This window comes from Micromys minutus, assembly GCF_963924665.1.
Source record: "Micromys minutus genome assembly, chromosome: 11".
Lineage (NCBI taxonomy): Eukaryota > Metazoa > Chordata > Mammalia > Rodentia > Muridae > Micromys > Micromys minutus.
Window position 1 is genome coordinate 26,202,969 of NC_137980.1, and position 15,031 is coordinate 26,217,999.

The 15,031-nt window shown below is 40.4% G+C and overlaps 1 protein-coding gene across 1 annotated transcript in view; it reads left to right on the top strand.

Annotated features, from left to right (window-relative positions):
* Positions 1-13,102, top strand: part of LOC308427543 (ATP-binding cassette sub-family G member 3) — a gene marked incomplete at its 5' end in the record, with an annotated part of 33,273 nt that extends 20,171 nt beyond the window's left edge. The window contains 5 exons of the mRNA XM_080925690.1: positions 192-316; positions 3,289-3,443; positions 8,995-9,084; positions 10,182-10,267; positions 12,394-13,102. Coding sequence (XP_080781816.1) covers positions 192-316; positions 3,289-3,443; positions 8,995-9,084; positions 10,182-10,267; positions 12,394-12,583 — 646 coding nt within the window. The 3' untranslated portion in view covers positions 12,584-13,102. The remainder of the gene's footprint in view (positions 1-191; positions 317-3,288; positions 3,444-8,994; positions 9,085-10,181; positions 10,268-12,393) is intronic.
* Between the last annotated feature and the right edge of the window lie 1,929 nt (positions 13,103-15,031).

Sequence of the window (15,031 nt, forward strand, 5' to 3'; positions counted from 1 at the left end):
TGAGAATGCCATAAAGATGGTGGTCTAGAGATGCTGGTTCAGAGAGTGGGAGGTGTATGGGCGTCAGCCTGGAGCACAGGGACACTGACCTCAAAGCCTCCCTTCGATATCAGGGTCAAAAGTAACCAGCATCTCACCTATGTTTGTTGGACTAATCTATGGATGTCTAAGGAGGACTTTTGCTTCTGTAGACATGAACATACCAGTGGATACTACAGAGTGTCATCATATTTCTTTGGGAAATTGCTGGCTGAGCTAGTACCCAGGAGGCTGTTGCCAAGTACTATATTTACTCTTATAACATACAACATAGCAGGTAAGCAACAAAACCAGAGAATGTGTCTTTAGTCTTGGGAGCATGTTTTGGTTTGTACAACTGTGATAAGCCTTAAAGTAAAAAAAAAAAAAAATGTTTCTCCACTGTGTGTGATCTACAACAGGTGATTGATCTGAGTACAGTCTCCAAGACTCCTTAACAAAAGAATGTCATAAGCTGTTTATTAAACTGTGTTCTTACTGAGAGATTTTTGTATATGACAATGAATGTAAAAATAGCTCTCAAGTTTCATGCAGAGCTAATGGAGCAAGAACATTTATTATCAGATATCTTTCCATATGTATTTTTAAAAATTTATTTTTATTTTTTTATTTGTGTGTTTGCCCTACCTCTCCCTCCTCATCCACACCTCCCAGTGTGTGTGTGTGTGTGTGTGTGTGTGTGTGTGTGTACTAACTGAACACAGTGCTTAGGTCACAGGAGAATGTGAGTAACCACGTGGGTGCTGGGAACCGAATCCAGGGTTTCTGCAACAATAGCACATGCTCTGGATCACAGAGACACCGCTCTAGCCGAGTCATACGTTTTTCTTTGTGTTTTTGTGGGTCTTTATGTAAGTAAATTATTGAAAAGTGGGTGATGTCTCATACATATGCATGTATGTAAAGAGACTAAATGTATACACTGTCTTACGGTACCAGATTGCAAAGAAAGAGGACATTGAATTTGAGATTTTTTTTGAAAGGAAATAATATAAATAGTTATTTAGAACACGTACAGATTTTCGTGTTTTATGGTTAGGCTTCATCCTAGCCTCTCTAGGATTTCCAAATTTTTAACACACACATCCACCATCCCAAAATGAGTACGGATAAAGCGTGGAGTTCATGTAATAAATGATTTATCATCTAGAATCACTCATTTATGTCATGGGAAGGCTTATGGATAAATGTACTTGTTCTGTAAGGCTGACGACCTTAATTTGAACCTCAGCATCCAAAATAGAAGAAAGAATCATTCCAGAAAGTCAATCTTCACCATGAAACATGCACACCATAACACATGCACACCATGGCACATGCAAATCATAACACATTCACTCACAGACACATGCACACCATGACCCATGTTCACCATTCCAAATACACAACATGACTCATGAAAACTATGCCACATGTACATCATGACAGATGCATATCATGGCACATGGACACCATGATACATGCATATAGTGGCACATACAAACCCTAACAGTAAACACCATGATACATGCACACCATAGAACACACCATGACACATGTAGACCATCGCATTGCACACCATGACATATGCACTCCCTGGCAGATGAACACCATGGCACATTTACAACATGAATACCATGATACATGTACACTCATATCCACTCCATGATAATAATAAGATTAATTTCTACACAATTAGGGATTGAATTCACCTCCCCCAGATTCCATCTTGCTTTCCTGTGACAATTATAAAAACACACAACAATGTATGATTCATGTATCAGCTCCATAAAGATTATGAATCAGCCCTCCTCTATAGCTGTTTCATAATCTCCTAGGGAAAAATAAAGTTGGAAGCACCCTCCCATTCTCTAGGTGTTAAAACCACTAGTTGCAAGGTTGTTTAAATCATTGCCTTAGACTATTTACAACACATGAAGGGAAGTCAGGATAGGAACTCAATCAGGAACCTGGAGGCAGGAACTGAAGCTGAGGCCATGGAGTAATGCTTCCTACTAGCTAGCTTGCTTCTAAAGACGAGAGTACACCATGACACATGTACACCACATTTTATAGCAGCAGCAGCAGCAACAACAACAACATAATACTAATAATAGTAATAATAATAATGATGATGATAATGAAACCTGTAGGGCTAAAGAGATGGCTCAGTGGTTCAGGGCACTGACTACCCTTCCAGAGGTCCTGAGTTTAGTTCCCAGCAACCACACTGTGGCTCACAACCATCTGTAATGGGATCTGATGCCCTCTTCTGGTGTGTCTGAAGACAATGGCAGTGTACCGACTTACATACACAAAATAAATAAATCAATCTTAAAAAACAAAACAAAAAAACCCTGTATAACAATTCTCTGTAATTTTCTGTGGTTACGGGGAAGGCAATGATGAAATTGGAGATCCAGAGTAGTAGTTTCTTTTTTTTTTCTTTTCAACATACAATTTCTCTGTATATCAAGCTCTGGCTGTCTGGACTCTTTGCAGATCAGGGTAGCCTTGAACTCGCACAGATCCACCTGCCTCTCACACCCCTGCTTGGGGTAAAAGCCAGAAACATTTCTTCACTGAGGTTCCCTCTTCCCATATGGCCGTAACTTGTAATAGATGGTAAAAACTAACCAGCACAATCCTGATCTCAATTTCCATATTCATGGGATTATAATAAACACAGGAAAATGTGGACAGGAGTGGTTTCCCCTGGTGATTCTCCTGTGAGAGAAGGCATAGAATTTCGGTCAGTTGTGTTGCCTGGAGCTCTCCATGTGGGGATCTCATAAGTTGTCCTTAATTATGTATAAATGAAAATGGGTAGCATATGGAAAGATATATTTCTGACAAGTCTAAAAAGATAGCCATATGATGGGGCTGGAAAGATGGCTCATCAGGCAAAAACAGTTGCTATTCTTCCATGGTCCCCACATTGGCTCCCAGCACACACATCATTGGTCAGCTTTCAATGGCTTGAAACTATGGCTGTAGAAGATCTGATGCTCTCTCTGGCCTCCAAAGGGAAACTGCACACATGTGGTATACTTTCAAACAGACACACATAAATACATATATAAAAGTAGAATTAAATTCTGTCTAACAACTCTCTGTGGCCACATGGAAGGAATTAATGAAACAGGAGACCCGGAGTTGTTGGGTGGCTTTAGAATGGTAACCAGTTCCTGTGATGATTGAAGTGTTATCGGAACAATATACAGTTCTCTGGACTTGGGTACCTGGACTAATTCATTTTTTTCCTCTAAGGAGTGAAAACGAGTATAAACTGTTTCTTCACTATGATATTTACTATCATGATTCTGGCTTATTCTGCCAGTTCCCTGCCCTTGTGTTTGGGAGCCGGGGAGAATGCAGTGGCTCTTCCAACACTGTTTGTGACCATCTACTTCGTGTTCATGTTGGTGAGTGTGTTTTTCTAAGAGAAAAAAATTTCTCTGTTCCTTCTTGGATAGGTAACCTGCTTGATAAATCATTACTTGGAAGATGAGACCATATGCTAAAGCTTATTGTAGTAGAGAAGGAGCTGCCTTTCTTCATCTTTTGTGACTATTGCTCTAATTTCAGTACTGGAATGTGGTTAAGAGGCCATTTCTAGTGGGTTCTTAAAAGACATTTCTTGGGATCATATTAGAAACCATAATACCTTGGAATTCAGGAAAGTGTTGTGATTGGCTGATTCTCTCGCAAAGGGAGCAGATTTCTGCTTTGCTTTCATGTTGGTGTAAGACATTTGCTGCCATTTTAGCCACAGCAGAGATGACTTGATTCATTCACTACCCTCTAATGGGAAAGCAAAGGTCATGAGAATGTAAGTGTTCATCAGGAGGATTCTATCTCCAGGCTCTCTGAGATAGAAATTATTAGGAATAGTGGGAGACTCCAGAGTCCTCAATAGTAAGTCAGTTTCCTGTGCTAGCATGCTTCTGATCATTTCTGTAAAGTTGACTATTCAGTCTTACATGTGCATAAATATGCCATTAATGTATATGAATCAACAGACAAACGGAACCACATTCTATTCTTTTTCACCAAGTAGAGCAGGGAAATAGATCCATTGAATAGGCTATAATTTACATCATTACTTCTGGTGCAAGAGCATCCTGTAGCTTGGCAGTGGGAGATGCATGACTTTGAGAAAGTGCTCAGTTTTGTTTATATTTCTTATTTAAATGGTCATATACATATGGCCATTCAGTAATATAGATCTTCAATAAATAGGTTTTTAATTAAATTTTGTTTGAGAATTGTATAAATGCCTCTAAGGTGTTTTGATCAAGTCTACTCTATTTTCTTCCTTCCAAATTCCTCTTCATGAGGATTTTTTTTTTTTTTTTTTGAGAATTGTCCCTGAGCCTCAGGGGACACTGAGATTTCAATTGCTTGTGCTCTGTGAGGTAGAGACATAAAGGGGAAAGTATGTCACTGGGGTAGCATTGGGTGGTTGTGGTCTTATTCCACTTGTTGGACCCTCTATGCTTTGTGCAATCACACGAACACTTGAGCATTCAGCTTCCTGATCTCACATCCATGCCTGCTGCCTGCTGCCATAGCCCCCTGCCAAGACTTATCACTCTGGAAACTGAAGACTGAACAAACTCTTCTACATGTGGCACAGTACAAGCGTCTGAAAAGTAGCTGCTCCATTTCCTGTCACCCTCTCTTGCCATTCTGCCTCATGCTTTGTTTTAATTTCTATCAACAGAGCCACCTTATACAACCTGTGTGTGCCTGTGTTTAGGGACATATACTGGAACAACGGGTGGCTTCTAGAGGTTTCCTTTAAAGAAATCTCCCCATTACCAGCAGCCAGCAGCTGCAATTGCTCCCCAGCTAAGGGTGGGTACTTTTTGTCCACCTCTACCCTCCATTCTGAGATGTTTCTTGCTTGGTCTAGTTCAGGTGTTTCACATGTTGTCCCAACTGTTTTGAATTCATATGTGTCACTGCACACTTGTGACTGGATGACACTGCTTCACTGTAGTTATCCACTGCTTCTGGCTCTTTTTGTATTTCTATCCTCTCTTTCATTGTGATCTTTAAGCCTTGAGAGGAGAGGTATAATACAGACTCCCCTTTTCAGTTCTGGATCCTTTGCATTCTCTTTTCTCTGCAGGTTATGGGTCTGTGTTAATCCATCACCTTACCTTCTATTGATATTGTGGGTCTCTGTCAATCAAAGAAGCAAAACCAAGCTTCTATGAATTAATGTCTGAGATGTACTCATCTACAAGTGTAAATAACTCATTAGAAGTCAGTTTAACACCATATACATTTAGAAGAATAATGGCAGATTCTCCCCTGATGCTTATGACCTCACTAGCTGTAGTGTTGTCTTGTAGAACAGGCCATAATAGAATCAGAAAAATGAATACTTGATTACTGTCATTGAAGTAGTTTGCCCAGTATCTCCCATGTGGGTCCTTTTCACCTAAGCTGAAGAAAAGTAGAGAAGAGTTAGGTGGGATTGTCACTGTCCTTGAGCAGACTTTCAATTTCACCACATGACTCCTGAAGCCCCCTCCCCCAGATTTCAGCACTTTTAACTCAATGCCAATCAAAATGTTGACTAAGCACACACAGGGGACAGAAAAAGTGATGAAACATTCTGCCCATTAATAACATCAGACTTGGACTCACAGTACACTGTCTAGCCTGCTGGCCTGCCCATCAAGTATCTATCAAGGAAGCCTTGGCATTCTGGTTTTTAGAGCTAAAATCTTGTAACATACTCTGGTGCTCCCCTTGGGAGCAAACCACAAGAAGTTTTTTGGTGCATTTCTCTCTATGGAGTCCTGACAAATGCAGCTCATCTACACAGTGTAAAGCAGACTGATACGTGCATGTCATTATCAATGAATCCTTCACCATGCTTCCTTTCACGTGCTTGCTTTAGCAGAACATCCTCCCTCCTGTAACCTCCCATTAGCAAAAGGTTGCTTCAAGAGTGTGCCTCAGCCTTTCCCTGTGTCCACTTCAGGAAAACCCTCCCTCATATGTTTGCCTCAGCAAAACACTTTTCAACACAACCGACTTTCCAAAGAAGGGCTGCCTAGTCAGATACCTTCCCATTTTAATTTGTAAAATAAAGGCAAGAGCCTGTGATTAGGCAGGGGAAGGGAGGAGGATAGAGAGGATCAGTGGAGAGAAAAAAGGAGAGCAAGGGAGGACAGAGGAGGACCAAGAGATAAAGGAACAAGATGGACATCAAAAAGGATGAACTGGATTCCGGTGGACTTAATTAGCGTTAGGTAGCTATAAACATTTTTAGGATTTTATAGGTCTTATATCTCATATAGAAGGGCAGTTTATATCTTGGTCTATTTGATGTAATGTTATTGTGTATAGGGTTTGTGGATTGGGACTTTGATACATAATCTTGTATGAAAAGATATCAGGCCTTAGAGTTATGTTTGTGCTAGGCAGGGTGGTAATTTTACCTGGTTTGGAGGCAGTTGTGCAGTGTGAGATCATGGGTGGCTTGGACACAGTGACAGAGTCTGTCTACCAAATCCGTACTAGAAGCAGCACCCACAGAGTGAGTGGGGGGCGATAAAGAGATAAGAGATTCCATTTTTTAATATTTACTGCAACACCATGGGAATTTTAAAAGTTAGTATAAAAGATGCAATAAGAATGTAAAAATGATGCTCAGTGTGTTGGAGCACAGCTTTGATCCCAGCACTTGAGAGGCAGATGCAGGTAGATGTTTGCGCGTCTGACACAACCCTGGTTTACAGAATGAGTTCCAGGGCAGCAGGGGATAAACAGAGAGAAATTGTCTCCCAAACAAACAAAAATAACATAACATAAAAAGGAAGACGAAAGAAGGAGGAGGAGGAAGAGGAGGACAAGGAGGAGGAGGAGGTAGTGGTAAAGAACCATTTATGTACAAAGATTAAACTAAATATTTCCAGAACAGAAAGAAAAACTAAAAAGTTTATATAGGTTGCAAGTGACCAAGTAATTTATTTGACATATGTAAGCAATAAACTCTTGAGATGATAGACAGAATATTACACTTTGTAAGTGAGTGGTCAGTACAATGATTTATTTAAATCAACAGAGTCAAAAGTGTCACCAACTCATGGTAGCAGTTAGAAACACTGGCTTATAAAGCTTTATGCAACTCATTTCAACTATCACAAATCCAAACCAAAAATACATGTAGCCAACATGGATTTGCTGCCTTTCTTTGACTTAACTACTTGAGAAGACAGAATCAAATCCATTTTAGAATGTCTGAACTTTAGCTACCACTTGCACTATTAAAGTGACAGCACTGTTAAAGCTGTCCTGTTTCCAACAAAGCTTGAAAGCTACAGCAAAGATTAGTGGTCAGACAGGGCATGCAGTATTTTGGTCATTGTCTTCTTAGTTCAAACAGGATGCAGGACAATGGGACCCCCTCTAATAAATGGTCTGTTTAAGAGAGGCCATGGAGTAGTCTTGAGAGACTAAACTCTAACCATCCTACATTTTACCAGAAATCCACTGGAGACCCTAGGCTATGAAGAATGCAATAGAGAAGTTATGATTGTGTGTGGGTTTGGCTGGTTGGTTCTATTGCCAACGAGAAGGAAACTCTGGTCATTATGAAGATGGAACATTGCCAGAAGGTGGCAGGGCTTGCCCAAGGCCAGCCTGGTTTGTAGTGTACGTTCCAGGACAATCAGGACTACACAGAGAAACCCTGGAGAGAAAAGGGAGAGGAGGAAGAGGAGGAAGAAGAGGGGAGGGAGAGGGACCCACCCTCAGTACCTCAGTGGAAAAAATACTTGCATCATATTCACTTATAAGCAATACTTTGGTGGTAGTTTCTGGATTAATTAATGTGGGAGTGTCCAGCCTACTGTGGACAGTACCATTTTGAAATGGTTATCCTGTGTTGGGTAAGAAAGTAGGCTGAGGAATTGAAAGGATGAAAAATACAACCTAACCCTCCACCTGTCTTGTGTGGATTGAAAAGGGGCTGGGCTTCGGTATTGCTAGTGGGAAGGGCTCCACACCTTACCGGGTTTACATAGTTTAAGATGATTTGTCCTTGGATGGGGAGGGGCTTAAGATGTAAAATGATTGGGTTATGAATTGCGGGCTTTGCCATGATTGGTCTGTGATTCGCTGGCTTTGTTGTGAATCCTATAAATGCTGTTCCGATCCTGCACTCAGGGTCTGCAGTCCTCTACCCTTGCATGGTGTATTGTTGTTGGGCCCAGCTCACTTGGAATAAAAATCCTCTTGCACTTTGCATCAAGACCACTTCTCATGAGTGATTTGGGGTGTAGCCTTTCCTGGGACAGAGCATGGGGATCCTTGCTTTGAGGATCTTACATTAGCAATGGGTATGAGCCAGTAATCAGCATCCTTCAGAGTCTCTGCTTCAGCTCTTTCCTCCAGATTATGGTCAGAGTGGCCAGGTAAATAAACCCATTTGCCCACATACTTTTGGTCATGAAGACTTTTTTTTTTAACACCAATAGAAACCAAGAGTAGGTAGGAGTCTACACAGGTGTGTGCCAAATGTGTGTGTTAAAAATGTGTAACCTGGAAAAACAGAAACAGGGGGATGGAGATAATTAAAAACCCTGACATGAGATCTGAACTGAAACACGATGGAGGTAGGCAGGTGGACTTTCACATGGATGCAGCATGGAACTGTTGAGAGCTTAAGGTATGTGTGCAGATTGCATGCCATCTTAAAGATAGCATAAGCATCTATATGTTCTGGTGTCTACAGAGTGGGGTGACAGATCCTACTATTAAAAGCCACAGAAAACCTTGGCTTTGCCAAGAGTGAGGACTTTAGTTCAGAGTTAACTGGAAGAACTATTTTTAAAGATCTGATCTGAGGGTCAAGAGCAGAAATGGTCAGAAGGATGTGGGGGACTTGGAGAGAGAACAACTTATCTAGAATTCTTAACCATTGGTTCTAACTAGTGGTTCTGCTCTATGTAGTTTTTTTCAGGTCTGTCACTGTACTCTGGAAGCTTCCTGCCCAACCTCTCATGGATTCAGTACTTTAGCATCCCTCATTACGGATTTAGGGTAAGCTGTCCTCTCTGTTACTGTACTTGAGTTCTCTGATTATAGTGCATTAAATGAGTCCCACCCAAGTCCTTTTCTCAGCTATAATCTCGAACCATCTCCTGCCCAGGAATTTCCTAATAGGAGCAAAAGATGAACATTTTCCTAGTAGTTTTACTTAGCCTAATATCAGTAAGTCAAACCTGTGTATTTCCCCTATCATGTGTTATTTGAGATAAATGAAGAGGGAGAGAAAGCTCAGAGCGAAGAAGAAAGGTAGATGATATGATGAAGAACAAACAAGCCACAGTGTTTCTTCCCAATGAAGAATCGATGACAGAACAGAAACTACAATGTATATTTCATATCAGGAAATTAACAGAAACAGAAAACAAGTAATACCCACAGCCATATTGGCTTCACAGCTTTCTCTGCAGTGCATTGTTTCTTTCTTCCCTTTCTTTCTTTCTTTCTTTCTTTCTTTCTTTCTTTCTCTTCCTTCCTTCTTTTCTTTTTTTTTCTTTCTCTCTCTCTATTTCTTTATTTTATATGGAGTAGGTTTCATTTAGGTTTTATTTTTTTGATCTTTTTATTGGATATTTTATATATTGACATTTCACATGTTATCTCCTTTTCCCTTCTCTCCCTCCCCTCGCATCCATGAAGATGCAACCACTCCCAACCACTCACTCCCTCTTCATTGCTCTGGCACTCCCCTACACTGGAGAGACAAGCCTTCATAGGACCAAAGGCTTCTCCTCCTGGTGATGCCAGACAATGCCATCCTCTGCTACATATTTGGCTAGAGACATGGGCCCCTTCACTGGTTGGTATTTAAGTCAGTGGAGTGTTTCTTAGAGTGCAAAGAAGAAGGATGTGTGGGGTAATTTAGAGTTTTCACATTTTAGCCAATGGGAAACAACATTCTTTCAATCACTAGCTTCTGAATTCTGGAGCTGTCCAGGCAGGGACACTAGTGTGCTGAGCAGACTATGAACTTGGTAGGTTATTTTTTAATGTTTTGCAAGTAGTGGTAAAGATTGTACTTGAAGTTATAGCTGTGCTTATTCTTTTAAAACATATGGAAATGTAAGTTCCAATCCCCTGTTTCTCTACAGGCTTTGCTGCACAATGAATTCCTGTCACAAAACTTCTGTCCAGAATACAAAACAGAAGAAGTCAGTAGATGTCAGAACTATGTAATGTAAGCTTGATTTCCATGTCATAATGGGGAATAGAATGCTAGTAGACTTAAAGGGACCTGCCTGTTCAGGGTTAACACTCTGTCCTTTGCCCGTTCCCTGGCTTGATTCTCTGTGCACCAGAGGACACATATCTTGACCCTACTTCTCTGTGGTGTAGGTTATATGCAGAAAGGATTTTTAGGGCCTCTTAGAAAAAGAGTTTTGGTGTTTTGATTATGGATTTGAGTTGCTTGTTTCAAAATATTTGAGTTTAACATGGGCTTCCCTGATAAGTTAGCAATGTGAAAGGATTTCTAAATGTATAAGGTAGGGTGTCTAAGAGGTGACCCTCATAATGTCAGGGCAAAAATGTGAGTTTCCCTGCCAGATTTCAGGGTCTTTCTTCTGCCTCAAACTCTGGAAGTCTTCAAGAAATCAAAGGTGTGTGTGTGTTTGTGTGTGTGTGTGTGTGTGTGTGTGTGTGTGTGTATGTGTGTGTGTGTAAAATCTCCTATCAGAGAATATGACCTGCAATAAAAGAAATATTTCAGCATTGAGCATTGAGAAAAATCTTTTTTGGGGGGGTAATAATATTAAAATACGAAAACCGATTTTTGATAAAATTAAACTTTTTTAAAGTCAGAATACCTTTATCTTCTGATTATTCTTATAATTGATTTTGATATAAATGTGAGAGAAAAATATTCTCATAGCTCTCACAGATATTCAAAATAATAATAAATAACAGCAATTCTAGTTTGTGTTTTCAATTGCTGATAAGACTAACTGTTTGGACAGATCCTATTCCTCACATCTTCTCTCCTCTAGTGAGGCCTGGCAACTTTTCAATACAACCTTCTTACCAGTTACTTGTAAGGGGGACATAGCTAGGAAAATGGAAGCAGAGGAGTCCACCCACAGACTCTGTCCTCTCAAGAGGAAGAAATGTGCTCTTTTAGAAGATTTGTTATCTGCTAAATCCTAAGAAATGCAAGGGAATAGGGGTCCCAGGGATGGAAATACACAGGCAGCAGATGTAATTGTATGCAGAATTCTTAGCAGCAGCTCCTGTCCTAACCTGTGTCAGGGCCACTGCCTGCTGCTGTGCTCCCAACTGCTCCCACAGGCTCAGTCTGCACTGCTGGGGATGTCCTGTAGGTAAGCAGCTGTGGTTGTCACTTCAGTCTTACTACAGGACCGGGCAGCTACTCACTGACTCCTGCTGCAAACTCTTAATCTCCTCTGGTCCCAGATCTCTAATCCCATGCCTCTGTTCTTCTATATGACTGTCAGCTGGGTCAGCAAAATGCTGACAAAACTTTTATTTCTCTGGAATGTCTGCATCAGTAAAGAGCTTGGAGTGTCTGCTTCAGGAGTAAAAACAATACATGATCCATGCTTTTACCTATTGAAGAGAACAGCATTACAGTCTTAGAAAGGAAGGTTACCATGAAGACTACAGTGTTGGATCATAGCGTGACTGTGTAAACTAGCCACAGTTTTTGGCCTTCATCCTGTATGCTTTTAAGTGGATATGGCAGCTACACTTCTCTGGATAGTTTCAGAAATTAATTAAGGTGACAGACTCAAGTAGTTTCAGTCGCTTGGCATTATACATAACACATTTGGAAGCACAACTTATTATTTATTGCAACAGATGGTACCCAAAGTGGGCACACATGGCACTACAAGATATCTTTATCTCAGCAGCTCCACTCTACCCCCAAGTACTCACAGACTCTGGCTTCCTTTGACCCAGGTGGTCCTCTACACCTGCCCGGTCTGCTTCCAAACTGGTTGGTCCATGACTGTCCTAGTGTGTTATTAACCCTCACATTCCTTGGCAGGTTGTTTGCACACCTTGCTCACACACAAATCTCAACTCCATATAGGTCCTGCCACTATACCCTGTTTTGATCTCAATTAAGGCACCACATCAAAGAACACACCAAAATACTCTGATTCAATTGGTACAATATCATTTATCCACTTAGATAAGTCAAATCACCCTGTACACATCATAACTACTGTCATTTAAATAAAAGGGAGTAATTTTGAATGTGTTGAAATTATGAATTTTTAAGGGAAGCAAAAGTAAATATGTTGAATAAACTTTGACATTAACTTTGTGTGTGTTGAATTACAGATGTACTGGTGAAGAATTCTTGACGATCCAGGGCATTGATCTGTCATCATGGGGCTTCTGGGAGAATCACCTGGCTTTAGTTTGTATAATGATTATCCTCTTAACTCTTACCTATGTGCAGTTATTACAGGTTAAGATATTAGAAGTTCTTAGGTCCTGGGGGAGAAGTTTTCTACAGTTGTTTAAATAAATGTGATTCCAAACTATCTTCTGAATGTTCATAATCATACCCATGGACAAATGCTACAGCCAGCATTAGCCAGAGAGAATTCCAATGTGGTGAACTGTGGTGAACGTACACATGCATGATGCTCATGGTGCAAGGCTAAGGGGCTCTTGTTTGCTTATCTCCAAACAGTATACTTATAGCACACCCTCCACAGATCAGAGCATTGTGGACTAGGAAGAGAAAGAGTGCAGGAGCCAGAAGATGAGAGAAGGAATGGAAATTCAATATTGTGGTCATGTACAGCCAAGACAATCATGGTTTTGTTCCAACTCTACAGCTACCCAAAATGGATTCCTCATCAGCACAGGAACAGAGGGGAACTCAATGGTCCATCCCCCATTCTGCTCAACGATTGGCTACTGGCAGATCATGGGAGAGATGCAGTCATTAATTTCACATGTATATTCACATTTGAGCCTCCCAGACTCCAGTGGAAATGCTGACAGTCCGGATCCCAAAGATAACCTCTGTGGGACACAAGACAAACCCAAAGATGTGAATGTGAGAAAGAGACTTTTCAAGATGAGTATTTGAGGGGTGTGTAATGGAGATAAGACAGGTGGGACAGAGGGGCAAAGGCTGAAATGTATTATAAACATGTATGAAATTGTCAGATTTTAAAAAATAAAGACAAAATTACAAATAATACAAAGGAATTTTTGTGTAAAGTATATGAAGATGTTTCTCTACTAAGTTTTTGTCATACTTTAAATCAATGATGAATATTTCTTTAAAAATTACAAAAATAGTGGAAAATGAAATTTTAGCTAAAGCATCATAAGTTGCAAACATTCAGTAATCCAGGTTAGTTTATTCCATTGATAATAATCTTGAGACAGAATTCATCAATATCTTTGCCTGGAAGGGGAGAGTTTGTCCTAGAAAGTTTTATGTTCCTAATACTATTGATGTGTGGAGAGCGCTTTTGGCACCTCTGAATATTTGATGGCAGAGTAATATTAATATTATCCCAGAACATTTTGGGGCTTGCTAAGGCAGGATTCTGTCCTCTGTGCTACTCCCTTTAAGGGTTATAAGGAAGCACATCTACATCTGAAGTTCGGGCAGGGCCTTTTAGAATGTGGCATATGGAAGTAGGTTTGTATTTCTAGCTCTGGGTAGCATCCTGAAAAAATGCAGCTCAGGGCAGGGTGGATTTTGGAATGTAGGCACAGAAGTATCCATTTTTGTCTCTGAACTTTTCCCCTGATCTTTAATTGTTAACTTACTTGATCTCTGTCTCAGAACAGTTGTTATCATTTTTGCATGTGATTAAGACGATTTAAAAGCCAACAAATAAAGCCGAACTTCACTTAGGCCATGAGACTTAGGCCTCATGTCAGTCCAAAGCCATATTGCAGCTTTAACTAACTTTTCCTTTTCTTTCAATCCTCACACCGGCTCCGGGTGGAACTCTTGAGATTCCAAGCTGGTCTCGGACATTGGTGTCAATTTCTTCATCTTTGCCATGAGAATATAAACTATTGTACTGGTTGGTTCCCTTTGTCAACTTGACAAAAGCTGGAGTTATCACAGAGAAAGGAGCCCGAGTTAAAGAAATGCCTCCATTAGGTCCAGCTGCATGGCACTTTTTTCAACTAGTGATCAATGGGGAGGGCCCAGCCCATTTTGGGTGGTGCCATCCCTGGGCTGGTAAACCTGGGTTCTCTGAGAAACTAGCTGAACAAGCCAGGAAAAGCACTTCAGTAAACAACATCCTTCCATAGCTTCTGCATTAGCTCCAGCTTCCTGACCTGCTTGAGTTCCAGTCCTGACTTTCCAAATGAATAACAATGTGGACATGGAAGCTGAATATCCTCTTTCTTCCCCAACTTGATTCTTGGTCATGATGTTTGTGCAGAAATTGAAACCCTGACTAAGACAACTATCATCACCTAAATTCAATGGACAATGAATGCATGATCAACCATTATTAGGTATAAAAAATCTAATTATCTTTAATTGTGTATAATATAAAATCAATCAAAAATCTGTTATTTCTATAGTTACAAATGAACAATCAACTTAGTTTCAAGGTGGATGTTTAATTGTGTTATCATGTGGGAGAAGGGAAGATGGGGGTGGTCAGAGACAATCTCAGCCACATAGTATGTTGGATGCTACCCTTGGGTACAAAAGAGGATGTAGGCTTAAATTTTTTTAAAATTTACGTTTAATAAGTGTCCTCAAACTGTTTGACCCTCCCTTCAAGGCAATTATCAAATTCTAGAGGGAAAAATGGTAAATAGGACAAGGGAGTGTACACCCATTTACACGTTTTCCCTTGGAATGATTACAATCTCTATTTGTCAGGATAGAGACAATCCAATTCTGTAATGTCAGAAAACCAAACATGAATCAAAAGCAGTGACACGATCCAGCAGAAACCACCAGGCCTCTGTAGATTCT